This window comes from Lepisosteus platostomus, chromosome 7, assembly GCF_059453375.1.
Source record: "Lepisosteus platostomus isolate fLepPlt1 chromosome 7, fLepPlt1.hap1, whole genome shotgun sequence".
Classification (NCBI taxonomy): Eukaryota; Metazoa; Chordata; class Actinopteri; order Semionotiformes; family Lepisosteidae; genus Lepisosteus; species Lepisosteus platostomus.
The window spans coordinates 63371991-63394521 of record NC_142617.1 but is presented as its reverse complement, the minus strand read 5'-3'; the positions used below and the strand labels follow the sequence as shown (position 1 = coordinate 63394521).

Here is a 22531-nt window from a genome sequence, read left to right as displayed (position 1 = left end):
ATTTTATTCGACGTCCCCAAAACAAGCTAAATTGCCGTTTCCATTAGGAATCGGAATGCGGGTTCTTTCTTGCTCATCCACCCTGCCTGGAACAGCTCTGCTGCAATTACATCCCCACTGAAGTTGGGATGGGGTTCAACGATAATAATAATAATAATTGCTTATACTTATATACTGTAGTGCTTTTCTGGACACTCCGCTCAAAGCGCTTTAGTGTCCCCGTCACTATACTGGGGCATTAGGGCCCACAAGGATCGCAGGGTGAGCGCCCCCTGCTGGCCCCACTAACACCTCTTCCAGCAGCAACCTTAGTTTTTCCCAGGAGTCTCCCATCCAGGTACTGACCAGGCTCACACCTGCTGAGCTTCAGTGGGCTGCCAGTTGTGAGTTGCAGAGTGATATGGCTGCTGGCTAACGATAACTGTCATTTTAAAATGAAGCTCCCCACCCAGAAAGGTGCTTGCACAGAGCATAGCTTGAGCCTTATGGCTTCAGATGCTGCCATTTGGAGCTTCCCAAAAATGGACATGTAGCTGGCAGAGACAGGGGTAGGGTGGGTGTTGGTTGACAGTGTCTGTTTGACGTTAGGTGAAACAGAATAGCTGGTCAGCACTTAAGTCTTCTTTGAGGCACTGTGGTTAAAAGATAAAAAACTCATAGGTGTATGTTGAAGGTACGTGGCTGGAGGTTTTTGCAGTACAGGTGTAGCCATAGAGCTGACTCTTAAACAGTAGTTTATTTCAAATGGGGTGGGTATATAATAAATGAATTGGAAAGTGTGTTCATTGCACATCCTAGTCCATGGTCTAAATGTTCATCTTTTTAATCTTTTGGTTGGCCATTATCTGGTTCAGTATAAAACACAGTGCTAAGCTGTCTGATTTGCTGTGTTTGTGTGTAGCTCATTTTCATTTGACAGGGCTCTGCACACACTGCATTAGAGGAACAGAACTTTGACTTTGGCTTCCTCCTCCTCTTGTGTGCCTTGTAACAATAGCATGGAAGGAGAGGGAGAGTGTGAAGTTTTTATCCTCTGTCAAAACACAATAGCACATGGCATGATGTTAATTTTTGCTTTTGTCAATGCCTGTATTCTGTAATTGAGACCTGGGAGTATAATGGATTTCAGATTTTTTTTCTTTGTGGCTGAAGCATGACAATTGTAAGTACTTGAACACGCTTTTCTACATAAACTGTCAGATTAACAAACACTACAGAAGATCTGACAATACACAAGTTTAATAAAGGAATTTAAAGATGCAAACCTTGAGTCTGATGAAGAACAGATACATTCAAATCCCCTTTATTAGCCCACAAACAATTGGAGGATTTCCCCTAGTATTCTACACAAGTACTGGCTAGGTTTTGATGAATGCATTACCAAGAGATTTGCAGTCTTTAGTGACTGGTGTTTAGCATGGCTGAGTTCTGCTGTTCTGTGTGTAGGTGCAGGATATGAAACATGAGCAAACTATTCTACACACAGCCCTCCTTGAGTTGAGCAGAAGCGTCCCGACAGAGGAGCTGGCAGTTGGCAGTAACAGGATAGCCCATTTACAGAGGCTGTTGATGCCTCATTAACTTTGAATGGAGACTGATAGCGAGAGGAAGTGTTGGGTAATGTCCAGTGGCTCGTGCATGAACAGCGAAGGAAGAGGCACATTCCTTCTGTCCTTGTCATGCAGCACGGAAACTGTGGGTGAGCGTATCCATTGGCTCGCATGTGAGCCTTACTCACTGGAGAGCACAAATGAAACCAAAACCTATGAAAGATCAGGGTTGTATGTGCTATACAGGTCATAGGTGTTAAAAATACACATTGAGATCGTTCTCGATTCACACACAATGATTTTGGAAAAATACATACAACGTGTTTATCACTAATATGATTAAATATCTTGGGAAATGTCCACGCTGGACATATGTAGTCAAGTTTGTCTTCACTTGAACTGGTGGACGAATTGCTCATTTTCTTACCTAATCTGCTCCACTGGGGCTGCAGGTGCTTTATGACTGTCACACATCCTCCAAGTGGGTGCCGACCTTCACTAGTGGATGAAGTGGTTCCCCTCCTACAGTATGTGTAGTGTGCTTTGGGATCCTTTTATTATAAATGTGTTTATTATTATTAAAAGGGAAGAAAAAGCACAAAAATAAGGATGATGTACAAGTTGCAAGAGAAAGAGATTGCTTTGGGGAGCGTGGCTTGTGTCAGTCTCTAGAGGTGTTGTGAAACAGCAGCAGGATTCTCTTTTCACTACGTCACTAATAGAGAAAATGAAACCAGGATGACAGTAAATGCATGTGATCACAATGTGAACTTGTTTCTGGTCCTTTGTATGTGGGCAGTGTGATTAATGTGACTGCTGTGTTAGTTTTCTGAGGCCATTTTATGGCTCTGCTGCTCTAATTGAAGCTACAGGTGTAACTGGCTGGATTCTTTACAACAGTAATCAAACAGCCACTTTTCACGATTCAGAGATCTCTTTCAAACAGGAGTATCGGACAGAGATTTCTGTGAGGTAGCTTGGAAGTGATTCATATTGTTTTGCTGATTTGTCTTATTTGACACTTACCAGAACAGCTTGTGATTGCACAATATTTTTTGCAGCTCATGATTTACGGTATTTTCAGTTTAAGTGTTGTAACCCATTTACAAGTTGCAACAACAGCTTTTCTTCTAATTAAAATCTCCCATTTGATGAACAAGGGAATGTTCAATGTTACTATTGTTGCTGTCTGTTTTGATATTCTGTCTGAGATGAATGTGAATGATCTAGTAAGTGTCTCTCTCTCATTGAAGATTGTGGTACTTTTTTGCTAATTTTTGTATTCTTGTAAGAAATGGCTGAATAAGATTCTTGGATCAGTAAGGTTCTGAAAAGCCATGTAAGCTAGATGGGCTGTTTGACCCCTCAAATGAAGTATCACATTCATTTGAAGTGCTATTGTTTGTGAACTTTTCTATATTGTCTAGCTCATCCATAACTTCCAAAGCTTCAACTGTTAAGTCTTTAGGAAATGGAAAAATGTAAGAATATACCATTCAAAACAAATGTTGCTAACATATTTAAACATCCTGCTGTTACAAGCTGCCACAAAAAGGTGGAGAAGCTGCATCTAAAGCGGGCAGCACTGAGAGATCAGACACCACTATCCCGAAAAGTGGCATACTCTAACTACAACAACAATCATACAGTAGTTGTAGTACCAGACCAGACTAGCTCACTAGTGATGCCAGTCCTCTCAAAAAAGAACACATTATTTCTCAGCAAAAACAGCAGAAATGCCTTTTCTTTCGTGTCACAAAACAGGACCAATTTAGCACATACGTCTGAATTGGTTTGGGAATTATTTGTGCAGTTTGTAGAGGAGGCAAATTTAAGGACTGAGTGATATCACTACCTGAAAAAAGAATGCTTTATATCTGAGTAACTAAAGTAGAGCAAATACTGCTTTTAACAGCACAATTGCATACGAACAACAGGAAACAGAGCAAAGGAAGGTGTGTTTTCAACAGTGATTTAGTTTAGATATCACTTAAAAGACACTACCATTTTAAACATCATAGATAGTGAATACATATTTTGTGTTTATTACCTTTTGTTAATCACAAAAGCCTAATACTGTACAGTATGTGCTTTCTACATATGACGTATAAGGCACATAATAGACATTTGCAAGTGCCATACTGGAATTTCTAAGTTGCTTCTCAGTAATAAAGGACTCATACCCTCCTTACCTAAAATAGTATAGCTGCTATTCTACACCACTACTAAGTGTGTTAAGTGAGAAGCAAAAATATCTCCGACTTGCACGTTTTACAACTGTGGTTTGAACTGATTGCCTTCTCATGAAATTCATCTTATTTTTTTTTTAAGTATTTCTTTTAATACTTTCTGAACTCCTTCTAGGCACATGTGGTGCCCATTTGGTCATTGAGAGGCCAAGACTGAATGTGTTAAAGGGAACCATTGAAGTTGTCATCACCTCTGCTGCCCCTTTCCAGTGGGTATGGTCATGAATGTGGAGTAGGCCTCTGTCATCCATCACTGAACCTTCTGTTTTTCTGTTTAACTTGGTTCATGCAGGAATATTCAAAAATAGCACCAGGGGAATAAGGCCTCACTCTTTTTCAAAGTATCTTTTTTGGAAATATATTCAAATTATGGATTTAAAGTTCTCTTTCAAAAACAGTTTTGTTTATCTTGTGCAAAAAAAGCCCCAGTAATAAACTACAGCTCTTGACAGAGTGTACAATTGACATCCACTGCCTTTATATTAAGGCAGCCACAGTGTAGCTTTCTCTGAACTGAGACTATTCATATGTAACTTACACCGTCTGCATGTTTGATTTCTTAAATGCATCTCAGCAATATGTTATGGTAAAGATTCACAAAATGTGTGATTACTGTAAATTAAATTTGATGTGGCAATATGTGCATTTTACCATTGTTTATGCAGCAAAACTGTCCAACATCCATTTTCAGCAGTGCAGAACTGACTAAGCAACGATTGGAACAAAGACATCCTAGGCTAAAGGCTTAATAACTGAGCTGATCCTATGGCTACTGCTCTTCTCTTTAAATTCTTTCTGCAGTAGTAGTGTCCTGTTTCCATTTATTGTTTATCTCATGAAGACAAAATACTTCAGAAAGTGTCTCTTATAACTGCACCACACTGTCAGTTCCACTGACCCTTCTTGCAAGGGTTGTTTTGATAATTGACAAACCTTTCTCAAAAGTAAAAAAAATAAGCTGAATATCGGTGCTTAGAATGAGGAAGTGATTTAACAGTCTGGCTGACCTACAGTAGCTGAAATATGTTATCCATGATTGTGCTTTTGAGCTCATTAGCAGGATAGTACATCAAATCACAACAACAAATTGCCAACGTTCTGCTTTTGTGGTTTTGATTTTTATTCATAATGTCAATAAATTTTTATTTTCTTAATTGAACCTCAGATCACATTTATTCTCTTCACAGCCTGGAACATAAAATATTAATACAGTAATAAAGAGTGCAATCTGTATGTGACCTCTTAGCTATTGTTTGATTCTCAAGCAGTATGCCTTAATGATGGTTATGACTTTATTTAACCGGGTAAGTGAATTGAGAACATTCTCTTTCACAATAGTGACGTGGGTTTATACATCCTGGCATTTTACTGGAGCAGTCTAAGTGAAAATAACTTGTTGAAGAGCATCACAGCAGTGCCGCACCAAAAGTTCAGAGCCCTAACCACTGCTGCACACTGCTCTTGAGTTGAATCAGATGGAATGATCTTAGCCGAAGGGATGTTTATTCGGTCTGCAGTAAAAGGTTATTGTGACTCAAAGCCTTAGTCCCTCTGACTTTTTGTTTCCTAATTGTGAATGCCACATTGGCACTCCTTGCTGATCTAGACCTCCCTAGCCCAAACTGCCAACTACTGTATGTGTGTCCAAGTCCTTTGCCAGAAATTCCTGGACATGTGGCCGCTTGATATAACACTCGCTAAGCTGGTCTAGTGTGGTTAGAGGGGCAGGGAGGGGGACAGACCTTCTAGGTTCTGAACTATGCTAAAAGACACTGGAGTTTTTTTTTTTTGCTTTGCTTGTGCTTTTGTGGGTGTAGCCTGTTACTAGGATACTAGGAACCCCATCAGTTTTCTCAACAATTCTTTTTAAAGATAAGAAACGCTGGGATGACACTGGGCCACTCAGTGATGGGGCAAGAGCAGAAAGCACATGAAGCATGATTAAAGACTGCCTGCGGGGTTTCAGTCACGCACTGTTCATGGTAAATGGAGTACTTGCTGGAGGGTGGAATCTTTATAGAAAGTCCGTTAGGGTAATTAGACTAGAGACATTAATTGTTGCTCTTTGAGAGGGCTACTTTTTCATACATTGCATGTGATGCCATCATGTATTATTTTTAATTGCAACTTGAGAATTTTAAGATATTTTTGGCTGTAAGGAGGCTCCAGTTCTCTTTCATTTTCCTTGACTTTCAGAGACAAATGGCAATTGATTTTGTGTCTTTTTTTATTGTGTGTTTGTGTGCGCTGCACACTGAAATAGAATTTGGGTGACACTTTGGAATGTGAATTTCAGTTAGACAGGCAGTAAATCTCATAGTTGTAGCCTACTGTACAGTTTACTTCCATGGCTTCAGACTGTATAGGTGTATTTTTCTTTGGCTTTCTATAAAATGATAACAGGTTTCATTGAACTTCTCTGTCACTGGTGAAAAAGAAAGGAACTGTGAAAAAAGGACGAAAGAACAAATGCCATTTGATCCCTTCATCATCTTATATAAAGTTGACACTTTAATGCGTATCTTTTATAGCTCATATGAAGAGCCTCATACCATGCCATTGGTATTATTGTAGATCAATGTGCGTCTACCTTTCCATGAACTAAAGCCTCTGTTAGATGTGACTGGCCATTGTGTAATCCTTTCTCCTGTCATCTCTACAGTGTTCATATTTTTTAAAGTTGGACCTACTATTCTAGTAGTCTGAAGAAGGCTCCATGGCCGAAACGCTGTGTTTTCTTTCTTCTCTTTTCAGCATGGAATATGCCTATTACTTGTTCCTACTATTCTAAAGGCTGCTCCAGTTTAAATTGTGGAAAAGTAAACAAAATCAAAACTAAATGCGTCTCCCAGGTGGTTCCTTGCTCCCGATGGTGTGGTAGTAATTGTTCACTGCAGAGAAAATTAGATTAGATCCCTTTTACTTCTTTGGTGTCCTTCTGCTGATGGGGAAAGTTTAGAAACTAAAACAACTTAATGTGTAGAATACAGTATGCTTATGAGCAGTTATGCTGTATATAAGGTTTGCAAGCAGGCATTTGCAGTGTGCACTGAGGCCTCTCTTTGTGGAAGATGGCCGAATGACCTCACCTCTGCAGAGTTTCACATTCCTGACATTCTTTAAACACCTTTTTCCTCAACTCCCTACATCTTCATTTTTGCTCCACCTTTCTTTCCATTTAAAAATGTCATGTTTCAGAAGTCATGCTCTCACTAGATATCCCTTTTCACATCCATTTGTCAGTTATCATAATATGGTTGAAATCCATGGTGAAATTTTAGAGAGCTAGGAATTGATTCAACAGCAAGAACATTTGTGTTGTATGTTATGATTTATGAAAGTAAATACAAACAAGATATAAGGGAAAAGCCTTAATGCTTACTTTGTTGTAGGGCTTTGAATTGATGAAATCCATCAGTACAGTTCTGAAGAAATCTCCAAACCCCAGTAACGAAAGAGTCTTTGTTGATGTTTTGGCTTAAGCCCTCTTGGTTTGGTTTGTTGCATGTGTACAATATGTGTTTGACTGATTAGTGTCTTGTGCCTCAGCTAGATGGAGTTTTTTTTATGCCTTTTCAGTTTCCTCAGACCTCATCTACCTCATTGGCTTCTCTGCACGTAAGCCTTTACTTAAATTTGGACAATTCATCAAGAATAGGTGTGGCAGCCATTCAGGGTGCAGCCAAAACAGCACTATAATTTAAATTTCATTTTATGTTTACCGTAAATACAGGATATGGTGTTTTGGGTGTTCTCTGGAGTTATTGTCATATAATTGCTAATAAAAACAGAGCAATATTGTATAGACTCCGTGTGAATCTTTTGTTATGCTTATTCTTTAATTTGGCTAGCTTCTAGAATAAAGAACACCACTTATTGCCGATTTACTGTGCCCTTTCAGGTTTACTTCCATATCTAGCTATTTCAGGTCTGAGGTGTTAACAGAGGAGTGTCTGCTAACGAAGGTTTTTGCTTTAATTTTCCAAGCTTGACAATTTCACTTCAGTGCCATTTGGTACTTGCTGCATATTAATAAAGGTATACATTATGATTGTTTCTGTACAGTAATATCTAGACTACCTAACCGTAATTTCTGTCAGCTACCTCTGTCACATAGCAGAGACCACATATTTTGACTGGGATGGTGTACCTTCAGCAAATGGCTTTCAAACACTTGGCACCTCTATCAGCTCTGTTAGACTCAAGACATCCATGATCTTCCCTGGACAAATTGGTACCTGAGGCATTGATTGCTCTGGATTCTGCTATAGATGTACATCTCCCAGATCAGCACAATTACCAGTGTTGCCAACTGCAAACCATATAGTATCCTTTGTGCTCAGTAATTGGTTGCTGCAAACTAATTACTTCAGTCATGAACGCTAATAGTATATGTTACAGAAATGCAAGAAGCAAGGATCGTGAAAACGTTTACTTGGGCTGGGCAGTAAGGGTTACGGAGCATCATAAAATGAACTCATGCACAGGCTTGTGAGGTTACTGCAAGTCATTCTTCAACACATGCGGGTCATTTCTGACGTGTAATTCACAACTTAGCTTTGTGGATCTTTCTCAAGGTTTGCAAAACTCTTTTAAATCGGTGTTCTGCGTTTCATTAATGGTGAGAAGTGTGTGAAATCAGACTTCTTCAAACATCTCAAAATCACATTGACAGTGTGTTAGCCCTGGGGGTCAGATGGTGTGGTGGTGTGCAGGCAGGCATACAGCTGGACTCAGATTCCTGTAGATGATTAACTGATTGAGTGTGATTCTGATGCAGCTGTAAAACCTGCAGAACATCACTTCACACTCTAAAATACAGTGCAATGTAGAGGCTGTCACCAGCTTACAGAGATGGTTTATATGCATAGACTACATGTATACTCATTAAAACTCCAGAGATGACTGGTGCGCTAGTGTTATCTGTGTCTCTAGGACATAATGAAAGGAAGGTAGTATGAGTTCATAAAAACAAAATCTTTCACATCATTTGCTGCCTCACAAGAAGGTTGTCACGTTTAAGACAAATATCCCTTTTATCATTTATAAATATCCATTAAGTCATGTATAACACAAATGTTAAGTTACCTGAAATGTGTGCACTCGCAAATATCACCAAGAAAACAATCAAGTCTCTTTGATCACATGTGTGTAAGTTGTACCATATACTGTATGTGCACTGTATTTTCTTCGAAATTACCAGTTGTGTAAAGGCCCAAATTGTGTGAGAGTTTTATGTTTCTACTGTGTGATTAACATTCTCAATACAATAGTTCTTTAGGAAGCGTGTATAGAACACTGCAACCTGGCAACGCTTCTGAATTGTTCATGAAGTTATTCTTTATAGCCACGTGTGCGGTGAACCTTTATTCTGTTATTCTGGTAGAGTTTCTACCTCAATAAAACGGTCTGTTACTTTGGGCTTCCACCAACAGAGTTCAATGTTTCAGCTCATAAACTTCTTTGTCAATTGAAATGTTGCACAATAGGAATTTATTTCATTACAGTTTGTTAATCAGCTGAGACAAACAGGGAGAAGCAAAAGCAAGAAAATACATTTTTTACCATCTTACCTAATGAAAAAGAAGATTGGAGGCACTGTGTGTTGAAGATTGGAGCTGAGCAGTTTGATTGTGGTGAGGCTGAATTGTTTGTGGTATTCTAAAAATTACAGATGTGGAAGAAATTAACTAAAAGATTTTTTTCCCCATGTATGACAAGCTGAATATGACAAGTGAAGTATGAATAACTGTGCCTTTTATATTTTTTAAATAAGAAATATAGATTAAAATGTAGACTTTCATCTACCCTAAGATTAGGCTAAACATCTTTTGAATAAGTAACTGAAAGTGCATTTATCCTTACTTATCATGATAGCTTAAGCTTGTTTTAACAAAAACACTTTGAATGGAGGTCCCAGCCTCCTCATCCTTAGACACATCTAGATGTTGGGTATTGTTATTGCAGATTAACATTCAATGGTTCTGTATAATCAGAATTGAATATAGTTAATGCACATCTAGATACTGAACTATTCATTAATATATTCTAAGTTCAGTGTCAGAATTTGAGAATATGGTAATTCAGTCGATATTGTGACTACAGTGCATGTACTGTACGTGCCAGTGCTCCATATTCAGCTCATGTTAATACCTGTGACCCGGCTGGGTGCTCCGTGAGTCCTGGCCTTGCAGAGCAGGTCCGGAGGTGAGGGCTGAGTACTTCACTGCCCCAGGCTCACATGAGATACACACGGTATTGCAGCAATGTGAAGATTGACAAAGCGCTGAAGTCATTTTTTGTAGGACAATTGAAATCATTATCTTGTGTGTTAAAGGGTATTTTTGTTCTAACTGTAGATAACTAATTTGGTTTCAGGTTTCCTTCAGATTCATGAGTAGCCTGGGGCTTCAGTGAATGACCTGCAACTTGAAGGACTCTAAATGCAACTTTCAAGTTCTTTTATGTCTTCTCTCCCATAGTATTTCCTTGTCAGTCTGGGTTTAAATGATCTGATTAAGGAAAAGTGTAATTCCTGGCCATTGTATGATTGTATGCCGTGGTTAAAACCACTCCTCAGTGCAGAACCCCTCCCGCTGTTCCAGGTTGCATGGCCAGTGCTGTCCCCTGCTCTTGTGCATGACCAAGTTTGATCATCTTGAGAGAAGACATTGTTTTTTGCCTAAAATACTTGAAAACTGGTAAGACAGCAGCCATATCACCCTGCAGCTCACAACTGGCAGCCCACTGAAGCTCAGCAGGTGTGAGCCTGGTCTGATCAGTACCTGGATAGGAGACCCCCTGGGAAAAACTAAGGTTGCTGCTGGAAGAGGTGTTAGTGGGTCCAGTAGGGGAGGCTCACCCTGCGGTCTGTGTGGGTCCTAATGCCCCAGTATAGTGATGGGAACATTGTTGATAAAAGGCGCCTGCCTTCGGACGAGATGTAAGACTGAGGTCCGGACTCTCTGTGGTCATGAAAAATCCCAGGGTGTTTCTCGAAAAGAGTAGGGGTGTTACCCCAGTGTCCTGGCCAAATTTCCCATTGGCCTTTACCAATCATGGCCTCATAATAATCCCCATCTCTGAACTGGCTTCATCACTCTGTTCTCCTCCCCACTGAGAGCTGGTGTGTGGTGAGTGTACTGGCGCACTTTGGCTGCACTATGCACTATGCATAGTACGAGCGTACTATGTGCACTATGGCTGCCGTCACATCATCCAGGGGCTGCACACTGGAGGTGATGGTGGAGGGGATCCCCATTACTTGTAAAGCTCTTTGAGTGGAGTGTCCAGAAAAGCACTATGTAAGTGTAAGCAATTATTAATTATTAAACTTTGGAATAAGCCTGTCCCTCAGTTCTGTCTAGGGCTTCAGGACCAGAAGTAGAGCAGATCATTTTCCATTCTTCACTGAAGGGAAGACTTTTTTGTAAGTCCATTTTGACAGTTTATCTTTCTGTGATCATTGCACTTCTGGTAACTGTCCAAAAAGTCAGCTTGTGTTTCATCCAAATAAATTGTGCTGCTATTTGACATGGGTGACAGATTGTGGATATGTGGCAGATTCATGTCTTTTTTTTGTATTGCCATGGAATTCTTCTGCCTAAAACTATATTCATGAGATCAGGCTTGAATGGTAGTCTTTGAGACACTGTATCCTGATGAGTTCATTTTTCCAGTCCTTGGGTGTGAGTTACTACTGTATGTTATGCTGTAGATGTATTCAGTTTTTGTTTATAATCCATTTTCATCATAGTGTAATATGTCTTGACATTGTGAGATACATTTCATATTGTTTGTTAAGTGTATTTTTGATTACAGTTCCTTCTTGACAAGGGTCTAGATGTTTATAGAATATTGCTCTAAGGACTTTGATCCAGCCAGTGAGATGCTTACACTTCAGAAGTGTCCCATAAATACAGATTAGAAATTTACTAGATTACAATTGAGCATCCCTACAGAAGAGAAGCACAACAAGGATAAACTGAACAATACAAAAAACAATATAGATCCGGCATTTATCCAAATTGAAAATGAAGTTAAGCTGAGAAGCATTTTTCCATTCCTACAGTACGGGGTGCAGAGTCCCTGTTGAAGATGCTCATGTCTTTTTAAAGAGGAATCACATGACAAAATAGTGCATCTTTTTTTAAGAACAGTGCATGGCACTGAACAGAAATCAAATGTCAGCACTGCCGCGCCTCGTCCCATACACACAGCCTCAGCCTGGCCACCGTGTCACATCTGCTCGCATTACTGCACCTCGGCGTGAGACTGGAAGAGGAAGCGCCCGTTTGGGCCCTTTCGCTTCAAGTCCAGCATGTCGCGGGCGTGCCAGCGGCTCAGCTGCCGGGCTGGCAGGAAGCGGGGAGGAGGCCGCACTGCGAGTGGCGCAGGGCTGAGTTTCCAGGCCTTGCTCGGCATGAAAGGGAGCCTCTATAAAGTAGCGAGCACCTGAGGCAGCTCGCTGAGTGACACTGAACATAAACACACATGGGGGAAATTAGAGCCGGAGCATGCTGGCAGTATTTTGACAGTATCTGCCGCGCTTTAATGTCTTGCCAAAAGTAATATTGACCTATCGCAGTTCATTGAGACATATGGCCTGTGTCCTAACCGGCGGGCCGTGTGTCACTGTGAGTGGCAGAATGCTGTAATTGTTAAAGCACGGCACCACAGGCTCCTGGGAGCAGTCACCACTATCACACACAGGACTGTTTTTTTTTATAGTTCTCAGTCCTGGCAGGGGTTCTGTGGGGGCTTTTCCGAAAATGTTTGCTAAGCATTCCCTGATGCTCTCTGCGGTAACAGGGGAGGGAGAAAGTCTGAAGTTCGTATTTCTTTCTTGATGTCATGTGGCCTAGTTCTTTCCACCCCTACCCCTGTCTGTCTGACCCGCTCGGTTCCCGCTGGGAATTACAGCCCCGCTTGTTCTGGACCAGAAAGTGCAGTACAGCACCTGTTGCTCTGTGAAGGGCGGAGGTTTACCACACGGAGCACAAGGCTCATTTGTGTTTCAAAGTGAGATAGAACCAGGCTCCGAGACAAGGAATAAGCCAAGTGGCCTTTTTTTATGGTGTGCTGAGACCCCTGAGCATGAGGGCACACCCTTATTTAAAATCAATTGAGTTGCCCCACAAAAACACTTCTGGAAGAATGAATTTGTGGATGTTGAAAAAATAAACATTTAAGGCTATAAAGGTTTCCAGAAATATACTTTACCGTAGTATATGTTATAAAACACTAGCACTGAATGCTCTCTGACTGAGCTCTCACACCAGTTTGGCTCTCTGTCTAACTTCTGGAACTTCAGATGAATTGATCCAGAATTTCCTGTAAAGTAGGGAGTGACACATACTGTATGACACTCCTTGCATTATGGGCTCCCAAACACTCTTCTCCAGGTGCAATATGTCCAATGTTCTGCAGCTACTAACTTACACCAGAATTTGGCATAATATTACTACTGCAGTTGGTTGCTTGTAAAGTCATGTATTGTTACTGTCTTTCAAGGCTTGAAATCTCGCTCTGTTATACATCTGTGAACTCCTCCATATTCACATAGACTTCCCGTAGACTCTATTCACTTGAGGCTGGTCCTTTGCTCACTGTACTAAATCTCGTACTTTTGGAGACTGTGCCTTTCCTGTCACTGCTCCGTTGTTATGGAATGCCCTTCCTCAGAGTCTATGAGAGACAACTTCCTCTGACCTTCTTCAGATCCAAAATCAAAGCTCACCTTTTTACCCCAGCCTATGATTACCTGCCCTATGTGCTGTCTGTATTTTCTTACACGTTTTATGATACTGTTTGGTCTTTTTCATTATAACAATATACAGTGTCCATGGATGTGGACAGATGCTTTATAAATAAAAGATGAAGGATGATGATGATGATTATTAATATTATTAAGATGCAGCAAGGAGTTTTGCCATTGTCATGTAGCTGTTCACCAGTATTTTTCATACTGTATGGATGTGTTAACAGTTTTCGTGTCAAGATGCTGCAGAATTTACAGTGCTTAAGTAACTTTGGTGTTTATTTCCTTTGGCCTGTGTTTTGGCACATGTTTTGTAATGTGACATGTATGCCCACAGGTGCACCCAAGAATGGTGCTGATGATGCTCTATTCAGTGAGTTTCTGGGTGATTCTCTACCTACTGTTCTGTTCAGCCAAGAGCGCACTATGATGTGAAGTTTAAGCCTTACAGGTTTTGCTTGTCTATTGAGTTTGTCTGGTTAACAAGTTTTCGGTAATTGTAAAAGAGAGAAAGAAGGTGACATTCTATGGTATTGTAAGAGGTTGAAAAGGTCTTTGGCCCTGATTTACCAAAGTGCAGGCTCTTGTAACAGCTTGAGCAAAATTAGGGAAGAAAAGTTAAGAACAAGAGGCATCTCTTTGACCCCTCTAGTTCTAGTGATCTCATCCAGCTGTTCCTTGAAAGAAGCCAGGGTTTCAGCTTCTGCTTTTGGTCAGAAAGATGTGAAAACGTGCTCAAATACGTTTTGCAACCAACATCAAAGAAATCGAGAAAATCCAAATCTCCACACAGTATTATGAAGAAACTAAGATTGAAGGAAGAGCATTGTTTTTTGTCGACTGTTTACGACCAAGTGTATTTCTACTGCGAGCCAAACTGGTGCTTTCATGAAGTTGTACACTCCTGAGGTTCTTCAGCTCCACTGCACATGCCATCTTTTACAACAGTACAGTGGAAAACACCCTTGTGGCACCAGGCAGGCTTGGTTCAGGTTTGCCAGAGAAAAAGAGGTATTTGGCTTTAGGGAGGTGCTGCTTTCTTCCTGTCGGAACTCAGAGCAGTTTTTAATTTCATTGTTTTATAGCTCACACTCAAGGCACCATGTTTACAGCTGAACCACTTGTGACGCCCAATGTCTCCTCCTCTCCTGAAGCTTTTTTCCTGATGGAATGCTAGGTGGTGCTGAACATGTATACTGGAGTGAAATGTGTATTGTTCTTGAACACCTCCGCCTGGTGTTTTCCTCGTGATCCTTGGGGACAGTTCACCACGGATCTTGTTTACTGTGGTGGAATTACAAATAACAGTGAGGTTTCTTCACACTGAATCATAACTTCCTTTCTAGGGCAGGTTTATAAAAACAATCCTTGACAGACACAGTAGACTCTACAATGCATCTGTATTATAAAAGCACACACAGTAAGTTTACTCTCTGGTATGAGAATTGTAGGCCAATGGATTATTCTGTGTTTCCTGAATCAGCCGTCTTTTTTATTATTCTCCCTTAGTGGTCACGACAGGATTTGTGGCTATATGCCATAGTGGTTTTTGTTATTAAGAAAAACATACAAACTTCCTGGAGATTGTTTTTCTCTCAAAGAAGGGATATGTGTATATGGAAATTTAATTTCTGTTTAAGACATCCCTGGTTTAGTACATGTATAATCCAGTTCAAGGATAATTATACTTATCCTATTTATAAACTAAATATGTAAAAAGTGCTTCCGTGAGTATGTGTGCCTCTGCAATAGCTTTTACACTTGTGCTTTAATTATGCAATGTTATAAATTATTTAAATTGATTAATTATTTAAATAAAGTGCACCTTTAGGATAACTGAATAGAAGCTGCATTTTACATTTTACCTACTGCATTTTACTTTCCTAAATCTGAAATCACAGGCCTTGTCTTCTTCTGGAAACCTGCAAGCAGTTAATATTTTCTACTTAGCAGGGAGATAAAAATCGGTGTTTATCTTTTGAGGGATTTAAAAAAAATCCCTTACACTTCCTATGCAATATACAGTATAATGAATATAGAGTTTGCCAATATTGCAATACTTGTGAAGGATAAAGAAAATCTATTACCTCCTGCGATGCATGTTTCCTACATACGGTTGCAATTATGCAGAGGGGTCAACAAGGCATTTGTCAGTATGCCAGCAAATCCTGCAAACAGCCAAAAGTGCTCATACTGTAATTATACTACAGTATCAAACTGTGTGCTTAACCCCCAGCTCTTTATCCCTCCCTCTCCTGACCAATCCCCTCTTCCTTTTCCCAACAGGCATTTGGAAATGCAAAGACTGCTCATAACAACAATTCCAGTCGCTTTGGCAAGTTCATTCAAGTCAATTACCAGGAGACCGGCACTGTGAGGGGGTAAGAGAAACCTTCTGTGTTCCAAGCGCACTATTTCTTTTTCTTCTGAGCAAATTCTGGAATTGCTTCAAACGTCATTTTGATTGGCCCCACAACCTGGAAAAGCCACAGAAGGCCGTGCTGCGATTAAGAAAAAAAATGATGAGAACTGCAGCTGAATTAATTTGCACCCCAGAATTAGGTAACACCTGTAAAATTAGGTAAGTTCTTCAAGAAATAGCTCGCCAGAGCAACTGAACAAGCAAGGAAAGTGGTCCAAATGACCCGATTTCTTATGCTGTTAACGCTGATGAGTCCTTCGTTTCAATTGTAATGAAAATAGAGTGGAAGGACAGGTGATTAATTCAAACTGATTGCCTGTTAGTGTCAGTAATTGTAACAGATGGGTCACAACAATGTTATATTTAAATGTTGGAGTGAAGAAGAATGCTCTGAATAACCTATTTAATCCATTAGTGATAATGCCAGCTTGTGTAACTGGAGTCACTTTAAAGCAGAAGAGACAGTATAGCAGAGCTTTCCTTTTCCTGCAGTAGTATAAGGGGGGGTAGCTCAGCAGGGAGTTTGAAGTGTTTTTTTCCTCTGGTTGTAATTATATTTTCATTGACTGTCTTCCATTTACACACATGTGCACACTCACAAACTGACTTTTATTTTACATATATGCACATAATAGACAAAAAGGCAGAAACAGAAACAGCATGCTTTTTTAGGACTGTAGCTCCATGTATTTTACTGCTTGAAACCATTAGACATATATTTACCTGCATGTCATCCCAAGCTTCAGAAGTTGGTGGGAACATTCTTTTGATCAATCTGTATATCTTTATACAAAGACCTTCAGTTTGATTGCGATAACTTATGTATTCCAGAGCTTATGTGGAAAAATATTTACTGGAAAAATCAAGATTGGTCTACCAGGAGCACAATGAACGGTAAGATATTATTATAGTTATTGTTGTTGTTTTTTATAGTAGTAATTTACTTTTTAAATATACACTGCATAGAAAATATGTTGTGTTTTACACAAAACTACACAACGCAGTTTAGGATTATAATACGTTGGAGACTCGGCTATGACATTTGAGAATTTCATAGAAGCTCCTCAGTTAAAGGTCTTCTAAAATACCTCACTTACCCCTTTCTGATTGTTTTTCTGTTCTTAATGATTTCTCACAGCAATCTTGTCAACATAATTTCCTTATAAAGTCTACAGCTTTTAATAATAGCAGCAAATGGCCTGGGATTAGTTTTGTAGTAATGAGCCTGTTGTATTCTGTCTGGGAATAACTCGATTTAGAGACTGCAGCAGAAAATGTTTGATAAATTTGTGTCATCGAAAGGTCTTGTTTTCTAATAGATGTGATAATGAAAAATGGAAAATAGACTTATTAGATATAAAGAATAATTTTGCACTTGTTTTTTGTTATGGAAATGAAATAGTTCAAGATTGAAAAAAACATTTTAATTTATTTCTTTAACATGATTCTTTCAGAAGCTTTGGAACTGCTGCTGTACTGAATCAAAAAATATTTTAATCAAGCCTATTTTTACATCTCTTGAAATAATCATGAACTAATCATTGTTGTTTTTCATGCAATGTCTAAGGAATAACCTTTGCAGTGTCAATATTATGAAATTACTAAAAAAACATTTTCTGCCCCTCCCCCCACATGTTCTTGTTTTATAAACCGAAGAAAGTCCTGTCTTTAAAATTTCTTTATGACTGAAGAGAAGATACAAATTTATCCTTATGCAATGAGGTGTTTAAATCCCTGAAGCATTTCTGTTCTCATTAACGGCCTATTAATAAACAGATCTCAAGGTCAATGGAACCAGTGCAAGGATTATAAATGTTCAAAGATTTTTGCATCTGAAATCAATCATGCTGTGTGCTTCTCTCTGTACATCTCATGATATAGGTACTCCTCCTTTCCAGGGCAGTACCTGTGGTAGGCCTTTAGAACAGCTTAGTCACATTCCAGTCAGCAGCATCTCATTGTGTTTTCTTCTGATCATTTTTTGCTCACTGATAATGTGAAAGCCTCTTTCTTTGGACATTAGTTGTAGGTATGACTTATCTAGCCTCAGCATAATTTTTCTTTTTTTACAATATCTTTGCTGTTTTGTTTTGTATTTATGGATTTAAGTCTGAGATGAAGAGGGGACCCAAACACATGGAGTATTTTAAAATAGTTTTGTGTTGTTGTTGTTCAAGCATTGTTCATTCTTCTAAACGTGGAAAAGCAAGACTTGGGAAATGTATTCTGCAGTTGCCTACTCTACTATGAGAATATAAAGAAGAAATACTTTAAAGCCAAAAACATCCAGAGCTGAAAAGGTTATATCGGACGTCTGGGGGGCCTGGAACAGGAGTGGGCTCACACAAGGCCTGATTGAGATTGATGGTCAGCCCCAGTCTCCCTGTCCTCTGTGAGAATTCCCACTGGGAGAGCAGTGCGCTAGCAGCTGCAACTCTCTCTGTGCACTCTGACCTCTCCATCGCTCTACATCGGAGCTCAGCTCCGCCTTGCAGACCCTTTGAAAACTCACCACCCAGAGCTACCTAGGATGCTAATGAGTTTATTGTCACCTTAAATTCACGTTTTCTAATTATATTCTGAAATGGCATTCTTCTTGCAACAAACTTCTGTAAGAATACTTCTAAGATAATACAGAGTTGCAGTTTGTGATGAACTTTTTGCATGAATTTCCATCTCCTTAACTGCCTCTGCTGTGGTTCTGTGCAGGGCCTGGATATGTGACTAAGCTGCTGTGTCCATCGTTGTCTTCCAGGAACTACCATGTATTTTACTACCTCCTGGCAGGCGCTAGTGATGAGGAGAGGACGGCCTTCCACCTCAAGAAGCCTGAGGAGTACCATTACCTCAATCAGGTGGTGTGCGGGGGGAGGGCCAGGGTGCAGCAGCTGGGTGCTGACATTTCAAAACCTTGATCAAAGTCCGCCTGAGTTCAATTGTTCTGACCATGTAAAGCCCTGTGTGCAAGAAAGGAATGATATTAAGAAACACAAGCAAAATAATGACTAACATTTGTTTATACTTGACAGAAATTTTAAAACGCGCTGATCTGCAAACTGCAAGAAGAAACCAGTGCCAGTGAATAAGCCAGCAGAGCCAGCTCTGCACTTCTGGCTTTTGGATTTGTGTGGCTCACACACTGCATACCTCACATTGCACCTTTCTGTCACTTTCAGTGCGAAACAGAGGCTAGCTTTGCATGGGGCTTCTGCACCGACACTTTCACTGGTTACTGGTACATCTGCAAAACACAGCCAGCTGCTCCCATTTAGCCCAGCCGGCTATGGCCACAGTCCCTCTCGCTGGAAAACAGGAAGAGAGGGGAGGAAAGGAAAGGAAGCAGATTCCATTGTTCATGACTCCCATTCCTTTCACCAGCTCCATTCCCCGTGCTTGTGTGTGCACTGCAGCCGAGGTCCTCAGCTTTCCTCATACTTCCCGCGGACGAATGTGACAGAAGAAGCCCGTTGCTCTTCATTCATATTCCATTGCTTTACCGTCGCGCTGTTTCTTTTTAATGCCGCGTCACCATAACACAAGAGCGCGTCTTGAATGTTCATTGTATTACTTGCTGCTTCCCACTGCCTGTCCTTTCAATTCGCAACGACATCTGGCAGCCCGCGCGCTGCGGTCCCCGGCGTACTGCTCCACACATGCTCTTCAACGCCATTGCCATGTGACTGACTCACTGCATGGCCCTCAGGGGTTTTAACAGAGCGGCACGGCTTCAGACTTCTAAAAATCAGACTAGGAATAGCCAAGGGAAAGGAAGGAATGGGCTGTATTATATTTTTGTCTTTAACTCTTCATACTGTATTATCCTTTGAACTTGATACACCGTAATTACATGCGTTATCAGGCAAGGAGTGGGGTGGGGGGTGGGGGGGGTGCTTTTTCAGAGTTGAAGAAAATAAGAAGCAAAGTCATAAATGCTAAGTAGACCACTGCTTAGAAAGGAAATTTCTGCAGATCTGCCAAGCAGCATATGATTTGATATTCTTTAGAAAAAATATTACAATAATACAATAAATCAGGATTGGTTCTTTAATCAAGGCAGGATTGATGTTAATTTCTCACATATGCAGTCATGCAGTCTCCAAAATAGCACTGCAGTGACAGAACCAGCACATTGGAAAGTGTGAAGTATCAATCGCAGGCCAGAATCACAATGAATCACAACGTTTTCTGGAAGTGGCCACAGCCCTGTTCAGTACACAAGTGGGGACAGTGAAGCACGTGGCTGTAATACTGCTGGCTTCTGGTGGACCTCGGTGTTGGTGGTGTTGCATTGTTTTGGATCTTGCTGAGTTAATTGCAAAGCCTTTTTTGATTGAAAGAGGGCAGTAAATTAAGAGTGAAGGATTTAAGTGTTGATTAATGCCAGGCAGCACAAAGTACAGCAAACTACTATTAAAATGACTTGAGTTATTTTAATGTTTTTTCCTTGTAGATTTTCTTCACTACAAAAAATGTCTACAGATATTTCTTTGCTCTGTTTTCTCTCTTTAATATCCTTCTAAACAAAACTTGATTTAAAAAAAGATACCCAGTTTCAAAATAAATTATTCAGTACTCACAGTAATGAAGTTACAGCTATTAATATCCTATATTTTAAAACAATAATTTATGCATAATCTTAATTTTTTTCCTACAGTCCAAAATCTATTGTCTAGGGGAAGAGCAGTTTAGAGTAAGATGTCTGTGTGCTTTTGCTTCTTCATTAACTGCATGCTTCATGATTTCTCTGTAGAGAATGAGTGTTGTGTCGAATGCTGCCTAACCCCATCTACCTTACTTACAGATGACAAAGAAACCCCTCAGACTCCACTGGGAAAATTACTATGAAACCGAGCCGGTCAGTATTCATACAGTGTCTGTGGGTGCTGCTGGGTTGGAACACTGCTTTTTCTCCAGATGTTCATGTATACACACATGCACAAAATCAAATCCTGCTTCTTTTCTTTGGACTTTTTTTTCCCTTCAGTCTTGCAATGTCTTTTATATTCTGCGAAGTCCCTCAGCTCCCACGTTTGTCCTGTTTGGTCATTCTGTTTTCTTGTAAGAGGCCAATGTACGATAGGTTGGCACTGTAAAGACTTTAGAATTCATTTTGCTACAGCAATAAATCATTATTGAGCTTTTAATATTCTTGAGCTGTGTAAGACTTGAGTTAAATGGGTGCATGCCATTTGCAACATCTTCACTAAGTAAAAGGACCCTTAAAATGACAAAATCCCCACTTCCTGTCATGTAGTTCTGTTCTTCACAGCTTTCTGCTGCACTTTTAGTTTTGTCCCATTTCTTACTGCTGTGCCAGTAGAAGAAAGGCGCTTTCATAGGGGAATTCGGCCATATTTGAACTTAGATATTACAAGAGGTAGGTTTGTCAATATCTCTCACCATTGCCAGCATGTCTTTGCATCCTGTATGTTGGGTGGAATTTGTTATTTGTAGACAGATCGTGATTTAAAGGGCGATGCTTTACCTGGTTCACCAAATGCACCGTGATGGTGAACACGAGAGGCGAGAAGCTCATTTTCTTCACCATATGCTGAAGTTTTCTTGCCTCGCCAGCACCCCGTAGTGGGTCTCTCAGGGCTGTCCCATCACCTGGTCTCAGTGAGTGAAGAAGGGGTTCAGGGCGCCTCCGTTTACCACAGAAGAGCAAACCACACAGTTAATAAAACTTCTCCAACACCGAAAAGCAGTCTTCACGTGAGAGCGAAATTGCAAATATTTATTTCCGTGCCGTACAAGACGGCAGCATCGCCACAGTGTAGCCTGACTTTGTTACACCTCAGAAGCTTAGCAACGCTGGCGCTGGTCCACACTAGGAGGCGAGACCGCTGAGGGAGACCACATTGCTGCTATAGCTGGTGCTGGTGGGCCAGTAGGTGGGACTGTTCCCTCTGGACCGAACCAATACCCCAGTGTGCAGTACGGTCACTCACCACTGTGCTGTAGGAGGAGCCATCCTTCAGAAGGGACTTGACTACATGGTTATTAAACATTTCTTGGCAGTGTTAGTAAGATTAGGGGTGTTAGCCCCAGGGTTCCTTGCTAAATTAAGCTCAGTGCTTGCTTAGTCTGGCTACCTAAAGCTCCTCTTAAGTTCAGCTGTTGAAACAATTTCTCACGGTTTACCTGATCTGATCTGTAGCAGATGATGCACTTCTGTAGTGGCTGGAGTGAGTCCCCACCTGCATGCTTAACAGTTTGGGGTCCTTTGAGGGGAAAAAAAGAGATTGACAGAATCAAAGAATTATTATCATTATTCCTTTAATGACCAGAAATGCTCTCCTTCCCAAAATCAAGGTAATTCAGTTATGCTAATTTATGATATTGTGTTTTTCTTTCTCTTAAAAGCAGCTTATCCCGGTTTAAGAATATGCTCTTGTACTGAAATGACATGTCACGTACTGACTTGCTCAAAGAGAACGATGACCAAATAGACTGTGGCCTTCCATTTGTATTGTAATTTCTTATATGACTTGTGGGGGAAAGTGTTTTTGAATTTCATGTCTTTCCATGTGGCATGCTTCCATTTAAA

The 22531-nt window shown here is 40.3% G+C and overlaps 1 protein-coding gene across 15 annotated transcripts in view; it reads left to right on the top strand.

Annotated features, from left to right (window-relative positions):
• The window catches only part of LOC148659459 (unconventional myosin-IXAa-like), a 177716-nt gene that overhangs the window by 78791 nt on the left and 76394 nt on the right, over positions 1 to 22531 (top strand). For 14 of the 15 annotated variants that reach the window (XM_088641707.1, XM_088641713.1, XM_088641714.1 and 11 more), the window contains exons 3-6: positions 15846 to 15940; positions 16813 to 16875; positions 18737 to 18836; positions 20783 to 20836. In XM_088641707.1, the coding sequence (XP_088497833.1) occupies positions 15846 to 15940; positions 16813 to 16875; positions 18737 to 18836; positions 20783 to 20836 (312 nt within the window). The remainder of the gene's footprint in view (positions 1 to 15845; positions 15941 to 16812; positions 16876 to 18736; positions 18837 to 20782; positions 20837 to 22531) is intronic. The other variant, XM_088641710.1, reaches the window with a different exon arrangement.